Source organism: Lynx rufus, unplaced genomic scaffold, assembly GCF_022079265.1.
Source record: "Lynx rufus isolate CCGP_SWC_20201006 ecotype Redwood Valley unplaced genomic scaffold, mLynRuf1.p SCAF_22, whole genome shotgun sequence".
Lineage (NCBI taxonomy): Eukaryota > Metazoa > Chordata > Mammalia > Carnivora > Felidae > Lynx > Lynx rufus.
The window spans coordinates 8,533,520-8,557,210 of NW_025814837.1; the positions used below are offsets into that span (position 1 = coordinate 8,533,520).

Below are 23,691 nucleotides of genomic sequence, written 5' to 3' on the forward strand. Positions count from 1 at the left end.
AAATCTTTTTTTTTTCCCCCTCCCTGATCCTTATTTTCACATAGATAAAGTGGGGTTAAAAATACGAATTCTTTGGAGAGTTATAGTAAGGATTACTGATAATTTATGTAGGAGGCTTAGCACTATAAGTAATCAATATTACTACTGGCACATACTGTTTCCTCTATTTGGAAGGCCCACCACACTTCTTTTCCTGGTAAACTTCCTCCATCTTTCCAGATGCAGTCTAGAGGACACATTCTCTTTGAAGCATTCTGCAACGCCCATAAAATTATCTCTTCATTGTTCTCATAACACAATGCATATATTACCACCATGGCACAGTTCTGTAACAACACAGGCTTTTACATCTCTCTCTCACTTCTATAACCATCACTTCTCTCAGGGTTGGAACTGTGACTTATTGTACATTTGTATTATCAGTGCTTACCTGGCACATGATAGGTGTTAAGTAAACATTGGTTGGATGAATGAATGCATAAACTATATATTCCATTCCTTCCCCAAACCACTAGGCTTTGCCTATATACATAATATTCTACTTCTTCAGTAAATCTGTCAGTGAGGAGTCCCAGCAGGCACAGATGGCTAATTCAAGTTAGCATCATTTGAAAACAGGAGATTAAAGAGACTACTTACAAAGAAAGATATGGTCAAGGTGCAAACCACCAAGGATAGTGCAGTAAATGAAACCTAATAATAGGGAGCTGTGTTTGACCTGAAGGGTAACAGGAGAAAGAGTTTATCAGAACTTGGACAGACAGAGGGTTGTATGGAGAAGACCTTCTGATAGGAACTGGTTGATGTTTGCAGACTGTGCTGACCACACAGAGCAGGTACAGGGCTCAATCTCACTCTTCTTCCTTCACCCAAACTCCTGTTGAGGCTCCCTAATAGCTAAACCCAATTAGAATCCATGGGACCTTCTCCTCCCCCCTTACAAGTCATTCAGGCCTGAAACTTAAAACAATATAGGCCTCTGTGCCAGAAAAGCAGAGGGACCCATGATGCTCCAAAGTGGGATCACAGAGCCTATTTGGTGAGGGAGGTATCCACGGAGGGAAGCCTGGAGACGAGGTGCAGAGGCATTGCACAGTGAGGAACACCTGCATGGAGGAGGGGCCCAATATGCAATGTCAGAGGTCAAGCAGGAAGGGGAAGGTGCCCAAGCTGGATGAGTGGATAGGTGGCCTGTCATGGAGTCTGAGCCTGAGTATAGTGAAGGAGACCAACCACATGGAGCTGTATAGAAGCATGGCTACTACCTATAAAGGGATTAGTCAAATATTTAGATATATTAAGGGTAATAAAAACTGGGTTTCTCACTGTGTCAGCTATGGAAAGGGAGAACACTAGAATAAACCATGGGGTATCAGATTAGGACTGGAGGTATTAGTGTAAACTCATGGTTTACAAGATGTACACATACATATAGAAATAAGTGTCAATGGAAATTATGCTATGTTTATATATTCCAAAAGACTCATCCTCTTTCTTCTGTATGATGATCCTTGTCTCCAAGACACAGGAGTAAGGAGGTATTCACACACACACACGTACACACACACATGCACAAACTGTACATGTGCTGTGAGATCCTGATTCCTAAATACCATCGTCCACTAAAGGGAAACATGGCTCCTTGAAGAAAGGGTTATTCCAGTGTCTGGGCAAGAAAAGTATAAGACTGGAACAATGTGATGTGCTTCAAAGTAATGGAGTGATCAGAGGGAATGGAGACATGTCAGAAGACACAGGACTCAGCTTGAACAGGCTCCCAGGGACCAAGTGTGGGACAATTCAAGTGTAGTCATCTACTGAAAAAATAGAAAAGGCTGAACTCATACATATACAAATAAATGAATAAATTGAGAGTCTGAGGAGAAAGGATAGTTACATAATTTAAAAGAGCCTCTTCACAAAATATTATTTAATTACAAAGAAAGAAGAAGTAATTTTGGACTGGAGAAGATTGCAGATAAATTTTAATCAAATGATCAAATGAGCATCATCAATATTGGGACAAATCAAAAATATGTGCCAACTAAGAAGTTCAAGGAGAAGAATACATCATCATTTATCCTATTCCAGAGGTATTCTGAATGTAATCACAAGGAAATAGCACACAAACTCAAATTGGCTTATAATCTCCAAAAGTGTCAAAATCATGAAAGTCAAAGGAAGACTGAATAACTATTCTAGAAATGAGACTAAAGAAACATGACAACTAAATGCACTGACAGATTCTGTACTGGATCTTGCTGCTAAAAACGACATTATTGGGGCAACTGGCTAAATCTGAATACAGCCTAAGAATCAATCACATGGTAAAAATGATCACTGTTAATCTGATCTTGATTGTGTGGATTTTGCTTATGTAAGAGAAATGTCCCTGTTTGTAGAAAATAGAACCTTACCATTATAAAATATTCAAGTAAGGGGATCCTGGATGGATCATCAGATGCAAACTAATTCTCTAATGTATCTTCCAATTTTCTAAAAAGTTTATGATTGTTTAAAACTAAAAAACAATATGGGAGGCATAGGTCCTCCTGATGCAGTAGTTCATCCATGGTTTAGCTTCCTGGAACAAAGCAGGTGAAGAAGGCTGAAAGGTGGATCTAGGTGGACAAAGGAAAGATACCCCAGTTACTCCCCAGTGACCTCCTAATGTCCATTTGACACTGTTGCCTGTATACAACCTGCATGTGATGATCTCTTAAGAATTTGCTATTTTCTGTCCGTTCCCTGGTTCTTTGCCACACTCTTTCTTATCCACATCCTTTCATGAATATAAGTCTTTTATAGAAGACTATATCTCGCAGTCTTATCAAATCCCATAGTTGACACCATAATCTACGTAGATGTTCTATGTAGCTATAATCTAACTCCAACTTCTTCAGTTTTAAAACTTGAATATGGGGGCGCCTGGGTGGCGCAGTCGGTTAAGCGTCCGGCTTCAGCCAGGTCACGATCTCGCGGTCCGGGAGTTCGAGCCCCGCGTCAGGCTCTGGGCTGATGGCTCAGAGCTTGGAGCCTGTTTCTGATTCTGTGTCTCCCTCTCTCTCTGCCCCTCCCCTGTTCATGCTCTGTCTCTCTCTGTCCCAAAAATAAATAAACGTTGAAAAAAAAATTTAAAAAAAAAAAATAAATAAACTTGAATATGTAATTGCTTCTCGACATTTCTTATGTAGAAGCATCTCAACCCAACATGTTAAAACCAAACTCAATACCTATCCCACTACAGTGGGCATTGTTAATGGACTACCAAGATTCTCCTTCACCCCCAACTGCATATCCTCTAACACAACTTCCTAAAAACTAGATTTCTAAAGTGTCCTTAACCTCTCTCACAGTACACCATTTTACTTGAGGAGACAGTGAGCACACGAGGTTCAAGAATAGATCTAGCTGCTTTAAACCAATTTGCATGTTACATTTCCTTAGCTAGAAGTGTTAAGAAGTGTTCATGTTATCTAAGTAGTACCATTAGAGTGAATCTTAGATCTTTTCCTTTAAACACTGGGACAGAAGTATCTTCTCCATGAATATGAACCAAGAGGCAAGTACCCATTTTTTGATTCAGGTAACCATCCTATCACAAAGGGATTAGAATAGTACCAACAACAAAAAAAGACTATTTTTAAAATTAATTCATTAATAATGAAATGGGTTCTGGACAATAAGTGGATCCCAGGACCAACAACCAGAAACCCACTCTAACTTCTATCTTCCAATTACCTCAGTCAATAAATCCCTTTATATTTAAGTCAGTTTGAGTTTGATTTTGTTACTTGCAGTCTAATGTGTGAAGGAGAGTAAAATTAGATATAAAACTAGATGTGAAAATGGTATACAACAACTAGAAGTTAAAAAATACACATGTGTAATTTAGATATGATATAATGTGTGTATATATATGTATATATACGTGTGTGTGTGTGTGTGTGTGTGTGTGTGTGTGTGTTCTAGGATAAGCAGGCCTCTGTAAAAGAGAAAAAAAACTAGAAATATGGAAAAACAAAATACCAGACACATTGGCATAATGACAGTAGGCACTGGCAAGCAAGATAAATGGGAAACCTAGCTTCCATATTTTGGAGACATAATAACTGAATGATCCCCAGCTCTCTACAGTCCAGAGTCAGAGGCTGGTAGGGGCTGCTTCAGGGGAGAAATCTGGTAGAAATCTGGCAAAGGAAGGAAACGAGAAACCTGGGGCTTTCAAATTCTGTAAAAATATGTAAAGACAAGCTTTCGTACAAGCAAAATTGTGAGGTATTTCGCATAATTATAGTACTTTCTACTGAGTTCAAATAAATCTATGTAATCAGATTCTATTCACATTCCTTTTCTACTCATTCTGGCCCAGAAAATGGTGGGATTCATCCCCATTCGGATATTTCTAAGCTGTCGTGAAACAGCACTTTTGGGAGCTTGCTGCATCAGGTCGCCTGCCCCTTTCTGATAGGAGAGAGGGCTCAGCTCACCTCCAACAAGGCACACAGACACAGAACTCTAAATTTCTCAGTATCAAATGTTGATAGGCCCACAGAGCCTTTCTGTCCTCCCAAGTCGCCCTAGATAAAATCTCCAGTTGCCTTCTGGACCTTTTACAACCTTATCCCTCAGGCAATCTGTCATATATTCCTACTTTTGTAGGTTGAAACTATGTCTGGAATTCAGTCCTTTCTTTTCATTTCCAAGGCCAATGCCCAAGGCCAGACCCTTATCTCACATCTCAACTACTGCAATTGTTTCTTACCCAGTCTCTCTTGTCTTATCTTTCTGCCTGTCCTATCCATCATTTACAGGGCTACTAGCTCCTTAGAGAAAATATGGAATGCATTTTATTTACCCCTTTTTTCTCCCCTATGTCCAGGCACAGAAATATTTGCTTAAATTATTCTATGCATCCCATTTCTCATTTGAAAAAAATCTCTGACAGTACCCAGTTTTCAAGAAAAGTTCAAAGAACTTAATACGCAACCACATCATGAGACACTGTAAACCATACTCCCCTTTAGAGGAATATCTCACCCCTCTGCCCCCACAGGGCGGTCCAATCACACTGAACTACTAAATCTCCTCGAACACAAAAGCAGCAAATCTTTATAAATGATAGGCTCTTCCTCTACAAAATTCACTTTCCTTTGGCTATACTTACAAAACACCTATTAGTTTTTCAAGGCTCAACTTAAGTATCCTATCCACCATAAACTCTTCTCCAATACTAGTTTCAGATTAAATGTCATCATCCTCTGTGCCTTCAGAAGACTTTCTTTATACTACTATCTTGATGTTTAAGTTGTTCTGCTACATCATCTGGGCCAGGTTTACCCAGTTACGAGACTTCTTACCTAGTAATGAGCTAAGTCAACTGTATTTCAGCATGAAGTTAGCTGTTATTTCCCCACAAGATTTATTCTAATATCCTCTGTATTTAGCAAAGTGTATATAGTACATAATACATGCTCGGTCAGGACTGCTTGAATAATTTACCAGTGGACTAAATGTGGTATGAGGACAGGTATTGTGCCTTATTCATTGACACTTCTTATAGTGACTAGAAAAAAATGAGGAACAGCAACTGCTGTTACAAGTTGAATAAAATACTGGGCTTAGAATGGTCTTCCGGGTTACCAAAATATTCAACTAAGTCGAGGACAATTTGTCATTTCTTCATTCAAAAAGATTTACTGAGTATCTTTTACACGCTAAATCTTATTCCAGGAGCTGGGGATAGAATGGTAAGCACGAGAAACCACATGCACATTGAGGCAGAGGGAACAGTTCTGCAGCTTAGAGATCAGGCTCTCCCACCACCCCAAAATGAAGTTTTCCTTACCTCCTGAGCTCAGTTCTCAGCCACACAAATTTGAAACCCGTGAGTCATTAGTGCCTCCTCCCTATTTTATCAAGTGTTATTTGACAAAATGTAAAACTGCTACCACTGGAGGATGGTGGTGATGGTGATGATCACATGATCTTCCTCTTTAATTTCAGTGCTATTCTCCAAATCCAAGCCCTCATTTTGCCTTTTTGGAACAACTAAAATTGCTTCCTAACAACTCTTTCCACTTTTATGCTTCCCATCTCTAAATTTCCTTTCAATACTACCAGAACAATTTTCTTAAAAAGCAACAATCTTACTATATTATAGCTGTGCTCAAAAGCCCTCAATGGCTTTGCAAACACAGGGAGAACACTGTTCAGACTCTTTAGCCTCATACTCAAGGAATCTTCCAAAATTGACTTCCAATTTGTCTGTCCAGATTCTTTCGCACTGTTCCTCCAACAATCTAGACTCCCACAAAATTAGCTTCTGATTTTATATCTTTGAACCTTTCACTTGGTACATTTCCATCCACCTTATTCAAATTCTGCCTACATCTCAAGGCCCAATTCAAGGACCTTAAATTTGTCTCTGATTTTTCCCTTCCACATAGGAAAGCTCAATATACTTTGTGCTTTCCCCTCTAAGCACACCTGCTTCTACCTCATATTTTGATTATTCACAAATACAGCCTATGTATCCAACCAAAGCATATTTAATCATTAATAAATACTTCACAGGCACTTACTCACTTTCCATTACTCCAAAGCACCTAAAACATACCATATTGATAGTAAATATTAAACAAATTTCCATGGAACGAAAGCAAACTCTCAAACAGAAATGTACCCAAAATCAAAATAATCTTTTCCTAAATATGAACAATAATCTCCACCAAAAAGATACATTCGAGTGGTAGAAAACCATAGCTCATCACATTTTAAATATATATGAAAGGAGACAGCTAAGTTAGAAGAAAATAGAATCAAATAAAAAGCTAAGAAAATTTATTCAAAGTAATATGGAAATATTGAATCAATCTCACCCATTTCAGTATACGGATGTATCTCTCATTTTGCGATGCAAATACATAAACACACACACACACACACACACACACACACACACACACACACACAATGTCCATCAACTGGAAACTACACATGGTGTCAAAATTTATTGAAATAAGAATCACAAAGAAATTTTTCCTAGTTGCCATTTAATAACTTTTGTGAAATTTAATAAAAGTTTATATGATGAAATATTTTTTCCTTTTCTTCTCTAAGGAAACAGCTTTAGATGATTGATGCCTGCTATTATGGGTCTATATTTGTATTTCCTTATTTTAGAGGCTTTTCAAAATACAAAAATAAACTTAAAGCATTTCCAGTTATACTAAAAAGAAAAAGATAAAAGGTGATTATTTATAGGCAATCATATTCATGATGATAGACTCTCAGAAGGCAACTGCAAACATAAATTTTAAATGCTTTTTGGAAAGAGTTGAGAATAAAAACATTTACATAATTTCTTAGAAACCCTGGCTTTTTATTGCTGCACTTCAATATTCCCTCCAGGCAAAGGAGCAGCTACTTCAAAGATTTATTTGATAATGGAATGTTTGATTTCTTTGTTTCCCCCTTCCAATGTGGAAAGGTCTGTTGTTTTCTCTCTACAGCAATGTGCTGTATTTTAAAATTTGAACTGGCTCTCCGCTGATAATAAAAATGGCTCTGTTTTGGTAAATTAAAGAAACACACCAATGCTAGCAATGAATATATATATTATAAATACACTATATTTTTATAAAATGGTCCATCCATGTATCAGTCATCTTTGATAACAGAACTGCCATTTCACAATAATATATCTAGTGACTAATATCAAATGTCTAAAACTCCTACTTACCTGCCTATCCACTTCTGGGAGCAAAAGCAGGAGGTATTGTTGAAAATGCTGAGGTAAGGAAGCAAACGTATGTTTATTTATTAATGCCCTCAAGTTAGTGTTGACAAGAATAGATCCTGGGGTTTCTATGTCAATGTCCTCAGCTTTGGTCCATTTCAAGTGTCCTGTGATAAACAAGCAAGAGCATTAATTCCCTGTAGATTGGGAAAGACATGCACATGTACGTACACATATATGTACATATCAACCATATTCGATAGTATGTTTAATTCTGTCACTTTTAAAAGTGGCATTTCAGAAAAACTCTCCAAAGCTTCTTTGGGTTCCTGTCTTGTCTTAGTTGTCTTTTATTTTCACAATGTATACTTCACTCCATACCGTCCATATAGTTTTTATAGATGCTACTCAAAGTAGCACCAGGTCTAGATAAGGAAGTATTTTAATTATGGTCTTCCAATTAACCAGAAGTGTAAAATACTGTGGGAGCATAAATGGTAACAACTACAATTTTTATAAATTCTATAAGACCTAGGATTAAGAACGGATCTATTAATTTTAACAGAGATACTGATAGCTAGCTGACAGCTGTGTGATTCCCCATGTATCAGGTGGAACACTAAGCACTGGGTTGTTTCAAAAGATTCCTATTCAGGGTAGTTGGAGGGTAACAATTTAAAAAGTGATTCTTTATAAAAAATACTAGCTTCGAGGTCTAAAGCACCAATGCATTTTGAAGGATACTTTTACAACTCAAGGTACACTGACCTCCAACAGAAGGCTGTGTGTAGAGTTCACAACTCAAAATTATAACATACAAGAAAATAATCCACTGTAAGGAATAGTCAGTTGATGCATCAAACAGAAGAATTGCCACTTTCAGTTACGTGAGTTAAAAGAACACCTTGAATGTGAGTTGTTTTATCAGGGTATGTTTTAAATCAAGGGTCAGCAAATTATGGTCCATGAGCTATATCCAGTCCGATTTTTGTTTTGGTAAATAAAGTTTTACTGGAACACGGTAAATGCCCAATTGTTTAGCTACTGTCGAGGTCTGCCTTTGCACTACAATGCAGAATTGAAGAGCTGTGCCAGAAATAGCATGACCTGTATTTACTCTCTAGCCCTTAACAGAAAAAAAACTGTCAACTCTGGTTTTAAATAATTAGAGACAAAAGACAGAATATAGCCATTATTAATAAACAGGAAACCATGATAAAAGAACAGGCAGCTTTGAAACAGAATCAGACAGAACGTCCAGAAATGAAAATTTAGTTCTTCAGTTAAAAAATGTAATGGACACAATAAAGAATTACTAAATAATTAAAATACAGAGTTGATGAAAATAGCTAGAATGGAGCATAAAAAAATGATGAGTCAAAAAACAGGAGAGTGAAGAAATATGGGGATAGCATAAACAGTCAGAATGAACATCTATAGGAGTTTCAGAACAGTGGACAGAAGACCGGCAATATTTGAAGAGCTAATGACCAAAATTTTTAGAACTGAAAAAATGGCAAGAGTTCTCAGGTAAAGCGATACATCAAATCTCAAGAAGGACAAATACCCACTTTCGTCTGATGTGTTGACATTATAAAACATCGACAATAAAAAGGATATTATAAAACAATTTTAACAAAAATAAATTATGTCCAAAGAGATGACAATAAGAACACAGAAATCTTATGACTAAATAACAGATGGCAGTGGAATATCTTCAAAGGGCCAAGAGAATGTGAGCTACAATCTAGAATTTCATTAATAAGAAAGTCTCTCAAAAATGGCAATGATGGCAATGAGAAAAGAACATTTTTGTATCCAAAATGGAAACTATCCTTTAGAGAATCTCACTAAATAATCAGTAGTGGATATTCTCAACAAATGAAAAATTAAATCGAAGAAGGAATGAACGGGTTGCAGAAACAATGGTAAACTAAAAGACTAATAGATCAGAGCAACTCCAAGTAAATATTAATAGTGAAAAATAATACTAATAATTAGTAAGAGTTAAGTAAAGAAAATAAATAAGTTAAAGAGGAAATAAATTGGAAAATAACTGCATGCAAGATGTGAAGATGTGATTGAAATAAGAGCGCTATCAAACCCTGGCATTATTTGAGAAGGAAGAGGACAATAGCCTAGTTCTTTACTTGGTTAAAATTGTATAGATCTCACAGTTCACAAGTATGAGCCCCGCATCGGGCTCTGTGCTGACAGGTCAGAACCTGGAGATAGTTTCAGATTCTGTGTCTCCTTCCCCCTCTCACGCTCTGTCCCTCTCTTTCAAAAATAAATAAACCGTAAAAAAAAAAAAAAAAAAAAAAAAGAAAAAAAAAAAACTTCTATAGGTAACCACTAGAGGCAATTAAAAAGAATGATAACTTCCAAATAAATGCATGGAAGGAAATCTCAATGAATCAAATGGAAGGCATAAAAGTAGAAAAACAATAAAAATTAAGTCCAACAAAATCAAAATAATATAAATGGATTTTCATACTTGATTTACAAAGTAATGCAATCCACCTATGTGATGCTTACAAGAAATATACTTAATGATCATGAGGAATGGATGAAAATGAAATAAAGACATACTAGCCAGAGACTCAAAACAACAAAATAATACAACAATATTAACATCAGACAAGATACACAAAGGTAGAAAACCTTATTGGGGATGAGAAAGATCACTCCTCAAGTATAAAAGGAATAATTCACTGAGAAGATATAATGACCTTAAATCTGCATCCATTTAAGCAGCACATCATTCAAAAATTAAAACTGAGAGAATTAAAAAGAGAAAGTGCCATTACACAATGCTAGTGAGAAGTCTTAACATCTCCTAGCAGAAACTGAGACATCAGACAAAAAAACTTGTCTTAATACAGAGAACTTTAACAACTCAATAATCAATGTTGAACTAATGAATTTAACATAGGTCACTGCACTGAGCTGTTAGAGAAAGCAATGTTTTGTCAGCACTCAAGGAACAGTAAAACAAACAAACCTGACCTATGAGTCTCCACGAACACTGATGAACAATATAAAACTTCATCTAATTAGGTAGCAATAACACAAACACAGCAACTCTCCAATCCTCCCATACCCATTATTTGGACATTCAAAAGCATACTTTTAAGTATTTCATAAGTAAAAGAAAAACAATTCAATGGAAATTAGAAAAAATTTGGATTCTAAATGACAATGCCAAAATTTGTGAAACACAGCTCGATTTAAAGGTAAATTTTACCAATTATAGAATAGAAAAAGAATTGAAAATTCAAAGTTAAGTGTACAAATGAACTATGCAAAAACTTGAAAAAAAAGGATTACAAAAATAAGAGTATACATTCATGAAACAGAAGGACAATGAAGACCATAAACAACCAAAAAAGGGTTTTATGTCTCGTTTTTTTTTTTTTTTATTAGGCTAATAAAATAGATATACTTCTGGTGAGAGATCAAATAAATAAAGAGGAATGAAAGGTAGGGCCATAAATCTAGATATAGCATACAAGGCAGATATAATGAAAAAGAGGTGTTAAGTGGTATAATACTATGAATTTATCCAATATCTTTGAAGACTATTTTTAAGTTTATAAATACTCAAATTCAAAATAGAAATCCTGAATAAATTTGCAAAACCCTTTAAAAAAATGGATAATTAGGCAACCTCCCCTACCCCACATACACACAAAACACATAAACAGCTCTAAAGATGACTTTTACCAAAACATTAAGGAGCTCTCTTAGCACTTCATTTTGTACATATTCCAGGGAATAGGTAAAGAAACAAAGATTTCCAATTCACTTCATGAAGTTAATATAACCCTTTATTCTAAAATAAGGACAGGGGTGCCTAGATGGCTCAGTCAGTTAAGCATCTGACTCTTGGTTTCAGCTCAGGTCATGATCTCACGGTTCGTGAGTCTGAGCCCTGTGTCAGACTCCACGCTGACAGTGTGGAATCTGCTTGGGATTCTCTCTCTCCCTCTCTGTGCCCCTCCCCTGCTTGCTCGCTCTCTCGCTCTCGCACTCTCTCTCTCAAAATAATAAACTTAAAAAAATAACTGGGCACAGGGGTGGCTCAGTCGGTTGAGCGTCCGACTTTGGCTCAAGTCATGATCTCACAGGTCATGAGTTCGAGCCCCGCATCGGGCTCTGTGCTGACAGCTCAGAGCCTGGAGCCTGCCTCAGATTCTGTGTCTCCCTCTCTCTCTGCCTCTAACCCACTCGAATTCTGTCTCTGTCTCTCTCAAAAATAAACAAACATTAAAAAAAAAAAAAAAGAACAAGGCCAGTATAAGAGAATATTCAGCCAACCCCACTTACAAAGACACAAAAAGGGTACAAAAGTTGTATCATTTAAAAAAAACCTAAAGCAAATCTGACATTTATTTAGTCAAGGAGATAGGTATACAGGTGTCTGCTTTATTCGTACTGTATCTGTATTTTTCTGTATGTTTGGTCTTTCACAATTAAAACAAAAAAAAGTCCACAAGGAGAAAAGAATTAGGGAGACGTTTCTGTTCTCAGCAACGGAGGCAAAAGCAAAACCTAGAGACGAAAAGGGTGACAAATGTAGGAAAGGAGTCTACTTAATTCTCATTTATGGCCTACATATTCTCATATGAAGGAGTTGAAGTCATTTACCAAGAGTGATTCTGACTGGGAGGAAGGTTGGGGAAATGAGAGAATTATAAGACTTTGAACCATGTTATAAGCAATATGAGAAGCAGGACCTTTGTGGTTGGTTATTATTTAGTATGGTTCAAAATCTTTAAGAATATCATTGATGAAAGAAGATTCAGAGAGGTATATAATCTTTTATGACAAACCCAAAAGATCTATTTCAAAGATGTCCAACTAAGCAAGAATATGTTCTATAATTTTGGAACAAAGACAGAGCAGAGAAACTTCTTGCTAAATTTGTAGCCATACAGGATGTTTAATTCCATTTTAATTATCCTCACACACTTACTCTTAATTGGCTTAAGAACAATCCAATTATATCTGATTGTCTTATCTCATTAAAGTTGGTACCTCATCTCCCTACAGCATTCAGAGGAAGAAAAAGATGTCATTTTAGTGTCTAATTCCTGGACACTAGAGACTATCAAGTAGCTGCAGTCTGGAGAAGGAGGGATGAGAAGCATCAGTCGCCAAACTGCCAAAGTGAGAGTCTATGACACACACAAAGATACTAGGCTGGCCGCATGATAAAAATCATGGGGAAATACATCCAATCGGGTCAGGGAAATTCTCTATTATTTTGCCCAAGGGGAGTTCAAAGACCACCAATCTGAGTAAAGGCTGCTGACTGGAGCAGTTGATCAATGGGTAGTCTGTTGGCTTAAAGACTCCTATTTCGAAGAAGGGAACCCACAGAGAACTTATGCATAAAATGCACAGAGACACAGACATAACACTAACCCAGAGGGAAGAGGCACATGCAAGAAGCAGACCAGGGTCTTTCGTTAGAAGAGGCACTGCCCAAAGAAATACAAAAAGTTCAAAATGAAAGAGTTCTTTATTGTCGCAAAGAAATAAGAGAGGAATGATTCTAAAAGAGCACAGAGAATAAAAACAGCCGTTCAAAGAGTCAGTGTAAGGTAGAGGGGATGGAGAGAAATTATCAGAGGACAAAAGCTAATCATCTACAATGTGATTCAATGTAAACTTCACAAATGAGGCAATTGTATAAAAAAGTCTATCGAGTAGCACTGAATCTATTAAAATATAGTACTGACATTAAAAAACTATGGGGATTATTGTTAAAAAACAGAATATAAATGTTAACAATGTTGATGTTTAAAAATAATAAAACTAACAAAAATATGGAGTAGGAGGGACTATAATTATTCCCCTGTCCTTTATACTATATTGTCCGAAATTATAACGAGTAATCAAAAAAATCAGTTTTTCATGGTTTAATATCTTTGGAGACAACTTGTAGCAATGAACGTATCTTGTGGCGATGTTTAGCAATTTTGTTTTTTTGGTTTTATTTCTGTTCTTTTTATTATTCAGCTAAAATTAATTAAATTTAGCACTTTTAATTAAAATGGTTAATACAGTTTTTCTAAGATGATCTCTGGCTGTAGATACACATTAAGCAATGTAAAATCACCTTCTTCCACCAGGTGAGGATAAGAGAAATCTGAGTTACAAGAGGTCCTTCACCCGACTCTGCTGGCACCCTGACCTCAGACTTTCAGCCTCTAGAACTCGAGTTAAGAGGCCAGAGTAGCAGGAGGACTCTATGCTTGCCTCGTAACTTGAACACTGCTAGATAAATAACTGGATCATTCTGAACACCCAGGAAATCTGTCTAAGGACCTACAGAACAAGCTGCATGACCAGGAGGAGAGAAGAGGCCGCATGGCGGAGGGTAGGTGGTGAGGAGATGTGATTTGGGGGAGAAAAGGATCATGGGTACTGCGGAGAGGAGGGAGCCCTGATCACGGAGAGAAGAGACAGAGAAAAAGACAGAGGGAGCATCGCACAGGGGCTCACACAAGGAAAACTTCTCCAATGCCACTGACTGGAAAATGAGAGGGGCTGATTATCTTCAGTGTTTACAACCAGCAGAGCTCCAAGACTGGAGTTTCAGAGTTCTGCACCATGGATGGTATGGAGCCAGCAGGCACTGCAGTGCTTCTGTGGAGAAGGCAGGCAGAAGCCCAGGAGTAGATGATGCGGTCTGAGGATCCCCTGGGACACACTGGGCGAGACGTTTCCCCTTCTTGGAGTGCATCTGGGAGAGGTGGCGTTGCCACACAGGGGACAAAAGAACTGGCAGGCACCATCGTGCTGCCCCATTCATTGGCACAGGCATAGTGATACCTGCTGAGGGTGGCTAAGCTGGACTCGGGCTTTTTGCTGTGCTTTCCTCTGAACTCCAAGCTGCTGCGTGTTGGTGTGACTGCCCTTCTAGGATAAACCAGCATCAGCTCTGCAGTGGCATGACCTTCCCCCAGAGGACCAGCATGGTCTGAGCCACGCTGGATCCCTAAAGTTTGGAGTTTTGAAACTCACCAGCAGGTCTGATAAAACATGGGTTTACTGTGCTGCTAAGCGAGCAGACGGCCCTGACACAAATGTCTCAGGTCGCTGGGACTCACGAGGGGAGACCGTCTGCTCTCCTGTGAGGACTTTTCAGACAGTGGCGGGTGTGAACTCACCGGGGACAATGGAGAGGGCTGGTGCCATTCTTCTCCCCTGCCCATCGGCATGACCGAACGAGAGCGACCAGCCCAGCACCCACAGTGGAGGCCAGAGCCACTTAAACCAAGCCCTGTCCCCCTGCACTCTGCAGGTGCTTCTTTACTAGGGCAAATGAGTGTGAGACACAGAGCAGCAGGTTCCTCCCCCAGAAGACCAGCACAAACTCCTACCAAGCCTGCTCACCACAGTCTGCTGTAAAGCTTCAGCTCTAGTGGCAACAGATTAGGCCTCTTAACAAGCAGACCAGAACACACCTAGTTAAGATCTGGCACATTCTGGACAAGGTCCAAACACTGCCCACTGCAGGCAAGGAGACGTTCTCCAAAGGACTGACCTCAGAGAAAGAGCAGCCCAACCACGGAACATAGCATACACCAGAAACATCTCCTAAAGCACCAGGCCCTGAGAAGTATATGACCTCTTCTTAATGAAGCCATTACTCCCGGGAGCAGGAAACACAGGCTCTCCCAACACAGCGAAGAAGACAAAGGCCTAGACAAAGTGCCAATATTTTTTCCACCTGTGCCAACTCACCATGTTATCGTATCTACTCCATCAGAGAGATACTCAGGGAAATGTTCTCAAAATTTTCATACATAACCACGGTCAAGAACAAAAAATAACCAAGAGAAGATAAAAAAAAAAAAACCCCTAAGTCGCAAGTAATGGCCTCCCATTCTGAGTGATGCATTTCTTTTAAGTTTACTTATTTATTCCGAGAGAGAGAGTGCATGAGAGAAACAGAAAGAGGCGGGGGGGGGGGGGGAGGGAAAGAGAGAGAGAGAGAGAGAGAGAGAGAGAGAGAGAGAGAGAGAGAGAGAGAGAATGAATCCCAAGCAGGCTCTGTGCTGTCAGCACAGAGCTTGAAGTGGGGATTGATCTCACAACTGTGAGGTCATGACCTGAGCCCAAATCAAGAGTCAGACACTTAACTGAGCCACTGGGTGCCCTATGATAAATTTCTCATAAAAGTTTCAACACTGGGGTGCCTGGGTGGCTCAGTTGGTTTGAGCATCTGACTTCAGTTCAGGTCATGATGTCACCGTTCATGAGTTCACGCCTTGCCATTGGGCGCTGTGCTGACAGCCTGGAGCCTGCTTCGGATTCTCTGTCTCCCTCCCTCTCTGCCCTTTCCCTGCTTGCTTATGCATGCTCTCCCTCAAAAACAAACACTAAAAAAAACCCATTTAAAGCAAAAAAGCTTCAACCTCACCATCAGAAGAACTAGAATGACTGAGGGATACTAAAGCTCAATTATTTTTTATTGTGGGCTCCTAACCCTCTCCAGGGAAACTGGCATATGAAGGGACCTGACAGAGGTCTATGGTGCTTTCTTACTGCCGTGTCCTCAGGGAAGCACACCAGAATCCCTTGTGCCCCGGGCTACATGCATGAGCTTCCAAGACCCAGGAGACATCTATACCGGAATAGGGTGACTATCTTGTAGTTTGACTAGTTAAGTAATTGCTAGACAGCAAAGGAAGCACCTAGGGGACAATCAGAAGAACTGTATATCCTGCTAAGGAAATCTCACGATAAGGATGACAATTGAGACTGGATTTGGACTGGATTTACTTTAAGTTAGAACAGACTTACACCGTTTGTTTTAATTCAGAATGATAGCAACAGGAGTTTTATACATTTACTGCCACCTAGAGAAGGCAAAGATAGTTAAAACTAAATGTCTAAAACTGTATGAATTAGAGGTCTAGCTCTGATGGGGAAAACGCTCTTCCTGTCTGGCTGGCTCCTGGGTGTTGGCTGGGTTCATCTTTCCTTGCACTGGTTCTGCAACTCTACAAGAATGACCGGAACCCCACGAGCACAGGACCATTTTTATTGAAGGATATGTAAGTATGCTGAAGCCTGTAGGATGCCTCATTCATCCAAACTTACAAACCCATTCAGCTACTTATAAATAATCCACTCAAACCTTATCCAGCACCTGCTAAACCAGAGGCATATAATGGGTGTGTGAGGACCTCAAAGACAGACATGAAGGTCCCTATTCCCAAGGAATTAACAACTTAGTGGCAAAGAGGGAAGAGCAAAATACAAATAAATATGCCTGAAGAACTATTCAATACTATCCTGATTCTAAAATGCTTCACAGCATGGAGAATCTTTTACTCTGTAAGATTCCTAAAGTCACAGAACATCAAAAATATTTTGTAAAGTTTTTATTTATTTTGAGGGAGAGCCAGCATGCATGAGAGCTGGGAAGGGGCAGAGAGAGAGGGAGAGGAAGAGTCCCAAGCAGGCTCCATGGTGTCAGGGCAGAGCCTGATGCCGGGCTTGAACTCATGAACTGTGAGATCATGACCTGAGCCAAAGCCAGACACTTAATCGACAACTGACTGAGCCACCTAGGCGCCCCCAAAACATTACTTTCTTAAAAAGACGTGGGTCATTGTCTAGAAATGGTTACATTAAGGCTCTTTCTTTTATTTCATTTACATTTTTTCACTGTTTATTTTACAGGAGGCTTCATAGCACTGCTGACTTCACTTGCACAGGATAAGCTATTTCACCCTGTTGGCTGGTTAGTCATCAGTCACCTTTCTTTCCCTGTAATCAGCTTATTTTTGACAGTTTTTTACCTTAATTGACTTAATTTTAAGTGCTATCTTCTTCCTCCATCTGCTTGATTTTACAGGATCAGCCAGGATGTCTTAAGAGTGGCTAGCTTTCGCTTCACGTGTAACTAGTGTAGCTGCATTTGAACACTGACAGCAGACTCATCCTGTCACAGAGTGTCCTGCTGCTCCTCAGTGGGGCCTACAGGTCCAGGGCAAGGGCTAGATGATTTGACATAGATAGCCAACATAATGGTCAAGTCCAGAGCACGGGCTAGATGATCTGACATTCAGATACCCAACATAATGGTCAAGTCCAGGGCATGGGCTAGATGATTTGACATTCAGATACCCAACATAATGGTCAAGTTCAGGGCATGGGCTAGATGATTTGACATAGATAGCCAACATAATGGTCAAGTCCAGAGTACGGGCTAGATGATTTGATATTCAGATACCCAACATAATGGTCAAGTCCAGAGTACGGGCTAGATGATTTGATATTCAGATACCCAACATAATGGTCAAGTCCAGAGTACGGGCTAGATGATTTGATATTCAGATACCCAACATAATGGTCAAGTCCAGAGTACGGGCTAGATGATTTGACATTCAGATACCCAACATAACGGTTTAGACTCTGGAGTTAGCTATGTCTTGGCTTTTATCTTAGCCATGTCATTTACGGGAAGCCTCCTTAACCCTTGGGGCCTCAGCTTCTTCAGCTGAAAAATGAACATAATTCCACTGTACATAACTGAAGGCAGTATTGAATGAGATAACTTCTGTCAAAATACCTAGACCATGGCATTAAATATGGGCAGTGAATATTATTTCACTTCTACATTCTTTCAATGATGTAGCTTCATTATTCTACTACTTTGCAGTCTTAAAAAAAAAGGTTAAAAAGAACTCGGTGGTCTTCTTTATCACCTTTTTAATTTGCTAACAAGCCAGCTGAAAAATTCTGACAACACAATTTTTAACATGTAAGATGTTTACTGCCATGCAGGGCTTCTAGGTAACAATAGCCGGAATACAAGAGATCCTGACTAAAGACCTGAACACCTGACAGGATCCTGATCACCTAATACACACTCCACTTGACTTCCAGTACTGAAGTTAGCTAAGTAATTAAATAGGGTGGCCCCTGTGCCTTGAATTTTCTTAAACTCATGATATGGCATTGGCTTTACTGAGGTTGGTAGCAGGCCATTTTTAACTGAAGGTCACTGACTTTTAAATTACTTAGGATACAATAACATGACTTTTTTTTTTTAGTACATTCTTTACATGTCACTCTCCCAGTGTAGTTTCCTATTTTAGAAACTACTTCTATTAAATTACAAACTTTACAACACCCAAAAGACTAGAAAAAAAAACAAAAAAAACCCCATCAGTATATATGTAACTGAGGTTATACACAAACACATATTCATGCATTGGGGCTACACAAAAATTATAAAATTATTTAGCCTTGGAAATAATGCAAAAGAGGTAATTATACTACATGCCAAGAATGTAAAACAAAAATAAATTCTGCTTCCCCAAAGAGATCTTATCTGAAGATATATAAATCCTATTCAAAGACTTTTTATTGAAAGCAACAGGGTGCCAGGCTGGCTCAGTTGGTAGAGCATGAGACTCTTGATCCTGGGGTCATGAGTTTGAGCCCCATGTTGGGCAGAGAGATTACTTTAAAAAGTAGAAAGAAAGAAAGAAAAAAAGAAAGCAAGCTCCCAGGATTTAGCAAAATTCCTGGTATATATGATTGATAGGCAATCAATAAACCCAGATCAATAAACCTTTCCTACAAAGTTACTAACCTGAACTTTATTCTATATGTAAATATAGAATCAAGTTATAAAGTTAAACACTTGCTTGAATTCTATAAACACATGAACTGCAAATAAGAATTACCCTAAGTTGCCAAGAAAGTAAGTGGCAGAACCAATAAAAAAGTTCAGGTCAGTAACTTTGTAGTTTCTACCAACCATTTCACAAAACATTACAATGATCCAGGTCATTATCGTTACCCTTGCTCAGAGGTGAAATAACTGAAAGAAAGAAGCCATTAGGTCCAGACATCCAACAAGGCAGATTCGGTAGAGAATTACAATGTTCAGCCCCAGATGTGTTTTTTTTTTCATCTTTTTCATTCTCATATTACGTTTTCCCTGAATGCTGCTGTTGAATTCCTAGTGAAAGTTATCAGGAAGGAAATCTGCAGAGGAAAACCCGGTGCTGAGTCTCAGGACCCAGGGACTGTGTCTCCCACACTTGTCGGCAGTTTTACACTGTTTTTCCGACAGGCACTGCTGAATATTTCAAGCAGCACAGATGACAAGCGAGGCAGAGCAGTTTTACTGCAGCAGGACCCCACTGACAATGTGCTCTATGGTTCAATGAACTCTTTACAAAAAGTTGCCTTTTTCCCCCAATACAGTATATCCCAATAAACGGAAACCCGGCTGCAGGAACAAAACATGGCATAGGAGATAAAATCATGACTTGGCAGATAATTTCTTGAATACACAGATCGTTTTAAATCTCCAACCTTTAGCCTCTGCTTCACCCAATAATATCGTGTACAGATTCAGCAATACACTTAAGACCAGTCTGTTGGAACTGTATTTTCTTATTTAGTATCTTTTTTGGTTTAAATAAACTAGAAAGAATTTTAAGTTTCCTTGTTTATCCATTAAAAAAATGTCCTAAGAATTTTCTGTAATTTCACTGAAAAAGATACAAATCTCTAAAACGTGAAATGTCATAGGCTATTGAACACTCACCCAAACCAGACTTTTTTAATCGTTTTAAGTGCTGACTTGTTTGTTTTCCAGTGGGAGATTTTTGCCCATGTTTCATTTCTTTATCTGAACTGTCTGCTTCACCATTTTTAGATTCGGAGCCTAAAAAAGGAAATAGTTATTATGTCATTATCTTCCTCTTGCTGTCCTTGAAAAGAAAAATCTAAAATTGTTTCAAAAACCATAGATATAATCTCCTTTTCTATAAGTTAATTCACTACCTTTGGCCACAATCTGATTCCTCTACTGGATATAAAGAGAAAAGCCCAATAAATCAATCAAACAGAACAAAAAGCAGGAACAGATGGCCTAATAGTGGAGTCAAAAACACGTTCTCTGATCTGATAGCTTTTAAAAGAAACACTCAGATCTTTTGTAAAAACACACGAATAAGCTTCAACAATACTATACCATTTAGAGACCATGCAAGACAGAGACGGAAACATGAAGGCAGAAGAGAGGCTTGAAGAGAAGGAGAGAGCAAACCTCTAGAAATAACTTTATGCTGAAACAGGAACAGAAAATACACACATCAATCTATAATAAATAGAATGGTACATAGCTGATAAAGTGACAGAAGGTAAATTAGAAGAAAAGGTCAGGGCTGCGCTGAGGTGAGAAGAATGTTCCCAGAACACAGAAACTAATAAAGGATGCCCGATTTTGCAGAAGACTGAAAAACAAATTCACACTCACGGAAGAACTGCTTTTGATGGCATTACACACCAGCATGGGGTCCACCATTAAAGTTCAACATTCAAACAAAAGCCAAAGCCACAACAAAAAAATCCACCTAGCAGTCCCACACATTTTCTTACACCTATTGACATCAGCAAATGAAGTCCTTTGATGATGAATGAGCTGGTGCCTTTTATTTTCTTAAGAACAAAATGCCCTGTTAGTTTTGAATCACTGAAAGAGTCAAAAGTATAAAAAAATTAAAATGAAACCTCAAGTAGAAATATTATTCAGTTGCAGAGCAAATCTGTGACATCTCTCACAGTGAGGAAGTCTCCTTCGGGCAGAAACTGGCCAAGCATACAATATTTGAGCTCTTTACCTGAAGGCGAATCCGACTGCTCATCAGACACCTTTAATGGTGTCAAAACAACACGAGGAACAGTCTTGTTTACCATCATTGAGACTCCATTTCTTCTTTTCTGCTGCTGCCTCAAAGCCTACAAAACATGATAATAAAATATAACATAAAAATATAGCCAAAATGATTTCTCATGATTGAATTAAACGGTCCATTTGCCCACCATTAGATTCCACCTCTTAAGAGACTTAAATTCCACAGAGTCACTAATTTATCCTGATCCTTAATGTCATTTTCGTGTCATTTTCCCTCAAAAGCATAAAATCAGGCTTTGGCAAAGGGTATCAACCTGAGAGCATTTTGGGGTATAATTCTGAAAACAAAGCAGCACTTAAAGGTTTGTTCTACCTCGGCAGCGTGGCTTGGGAGCCCATGGAACTTGAAGCCATGGCTCCCAAGTAAAATAAATGTAAAATAAATGTTTCAAGACCAGGATAAAAATATATGTGTCTGCACTTCTCTTGCAGGTGCGTCCTCTCCAGTGCACTGCTCAGTCAATCAAGTTAACACCGAGTGTCATCAGTATGTACAGCAGGTAAGGACTACAGTATTGATGCACTCACTCAGCCGTGGGGAGCGCTGCACAAAATCACTGAACATGGCAGGAATCATTTATTTCTGTGAAGGGAATCAGTCCTAATCTTGGAAACCTTGCAGCACTCGGCTTCTGTCTGCTTGACTTTGGGCATTAACCTTCAGAACACGAACATGACGGCGTTCTGGCAAATCCAGGAAAAAAAAAATTGATACGAGAATAAATCTCTCCAAATGGGAGTGCTTTGTGTTTCATAAATGAATCAACCACAGCGATGATAATGTAATAAAAGACATTTAAAAGTTCTGAAATACAGCTTATCCAGTGGATCGCTTTACACAGAAAATTACCTGTAATAAAAAGGGTATTCAGCACACGAAACTGAAGAGACATTAAATTCCCAGTTACAGGGAGGCTAAAATTCCTCAAAAGGTTAAAAGGCTGACCACAGACAGTCTCAAACATTTTTATTCCTGGCTTCTGTGTCATTTCTACCAATTTTATAACAACTCAGTTACTTGATTAATGTTCTTCGACCAGAAGTTGTCACAACCTCCTAAAATACTGCACCGACTATATATCCCCTGCTGTCAGAAACAATGTCACTGTATTTGCAAAGGGTATTAGTTGAATGTCCAACTTGTAGACCATAAGATTTAGCAATCAAATAATTACAGAAGTGAAAAATTAAACACCACTTAAATGAGAGAAAGCAGATTCAGATGAGATTTAGAACCAGATGGCAAAGCGAGTGGCTGGGGGAGTCTATTACGAACGATACTGTTGGCTATTAGTAACACAAGCAACTTCCCTTCAATTCCTACATCTCCTGAGCTTTTGTCAAATACCAGGCACCATGTGGGGACAAGAGATCAAACCCGAATAAAATGCCCTCCTCCTCACCTTTTGCTTGCTGTCAATAATATATTTAATGAGAACATGTGTGCCATAAAATATTTAGGACATTTACTACTCTTTTTTTCATCAAGGTGTACATAACCACATAAATGTCTATAGCCTGGTGTAAAAGCTCAAAGCCATTTATAGACATTAACCTATCAATCCAATAACAAAACAGAATGAGGCAACACAGTGCCTCAAATTACAATTAAGACCATTTTTGCCTATTACGTAAGACTTCACAAAACAATACCTGTGTACAAAGAATGATTAATTTTTAGGAGTCTATACATCATAGATTTCGACTATTTCCCTTCGCAATCCAAGTGAGTATTTTAAAAAATATTAATTTTATGTTAGGGTGGATAGGTATATATTTGAAAATACTGCTTAAGAAAAAAAAATTAAACATAGGTGCTACCTAGAAACTGGAATCATAAAGTTAAAGATGCCATGTCTTTTCATAGCATTTTTGGTAGATAATAACTAAAGTAATAAACATTTTGTCCTGAGAGGACTCTACTATAGAAAAATTAGCAGCTGGACAGATAGCACACATGACAGAGATGGAGGAGGAGGAGGAGGAGGAGGAGGAGGAGGGAGAGGGGGAGGCAGGAGGAAGAGAACCACCACCACCAGCCACGCCAGCACCACCCAGAGCGTCAAGGTGCAGCCACGGTAGGGATAAAGGAATACTAATCAGTATTGAGACCATTTCAATGATTTTTTTAAATAAATACGTACACAGAAATTTGAATGAATATTTCTTAACACAGTATTTTTAAATACTGAAATGAAACAACGTC

At 38.5% G+C, this 23,691-nt stretch overlaps 1 protein-coding gene across 1 annotated transcript in view; it reads right to left on the reverse strand.

Annotated features, from left to right (window-relative positions):
- The window catches only part of ASXL3 (ASXL transcriptional regulator 3), a 177,434-nt gene that overhangs the window by 58,580 nt on the left and 95,163 nt on the right, over window positions 1-23,691 (reverse strand). The window contains exons 10-12 of the mRNA XM_047086869.1: window positions 21,412-21,529; window positions 20,334-20,453; window positions 7,745-7,908 (exon numbers count right to left, since the gene is read on the reverse strand). Coding sequence (XP_046942825.1) covers window positions 7,745-7,908; window positions 20,334-20,453; window positions 21,412-21,529 — 402 coding nt within the window. The remainder of the gene's footprint in view (window positions 1-7,744; window positions 7,909-20,333; window positions 20,454-21,411; window positions 21,530-23,691) is intronic.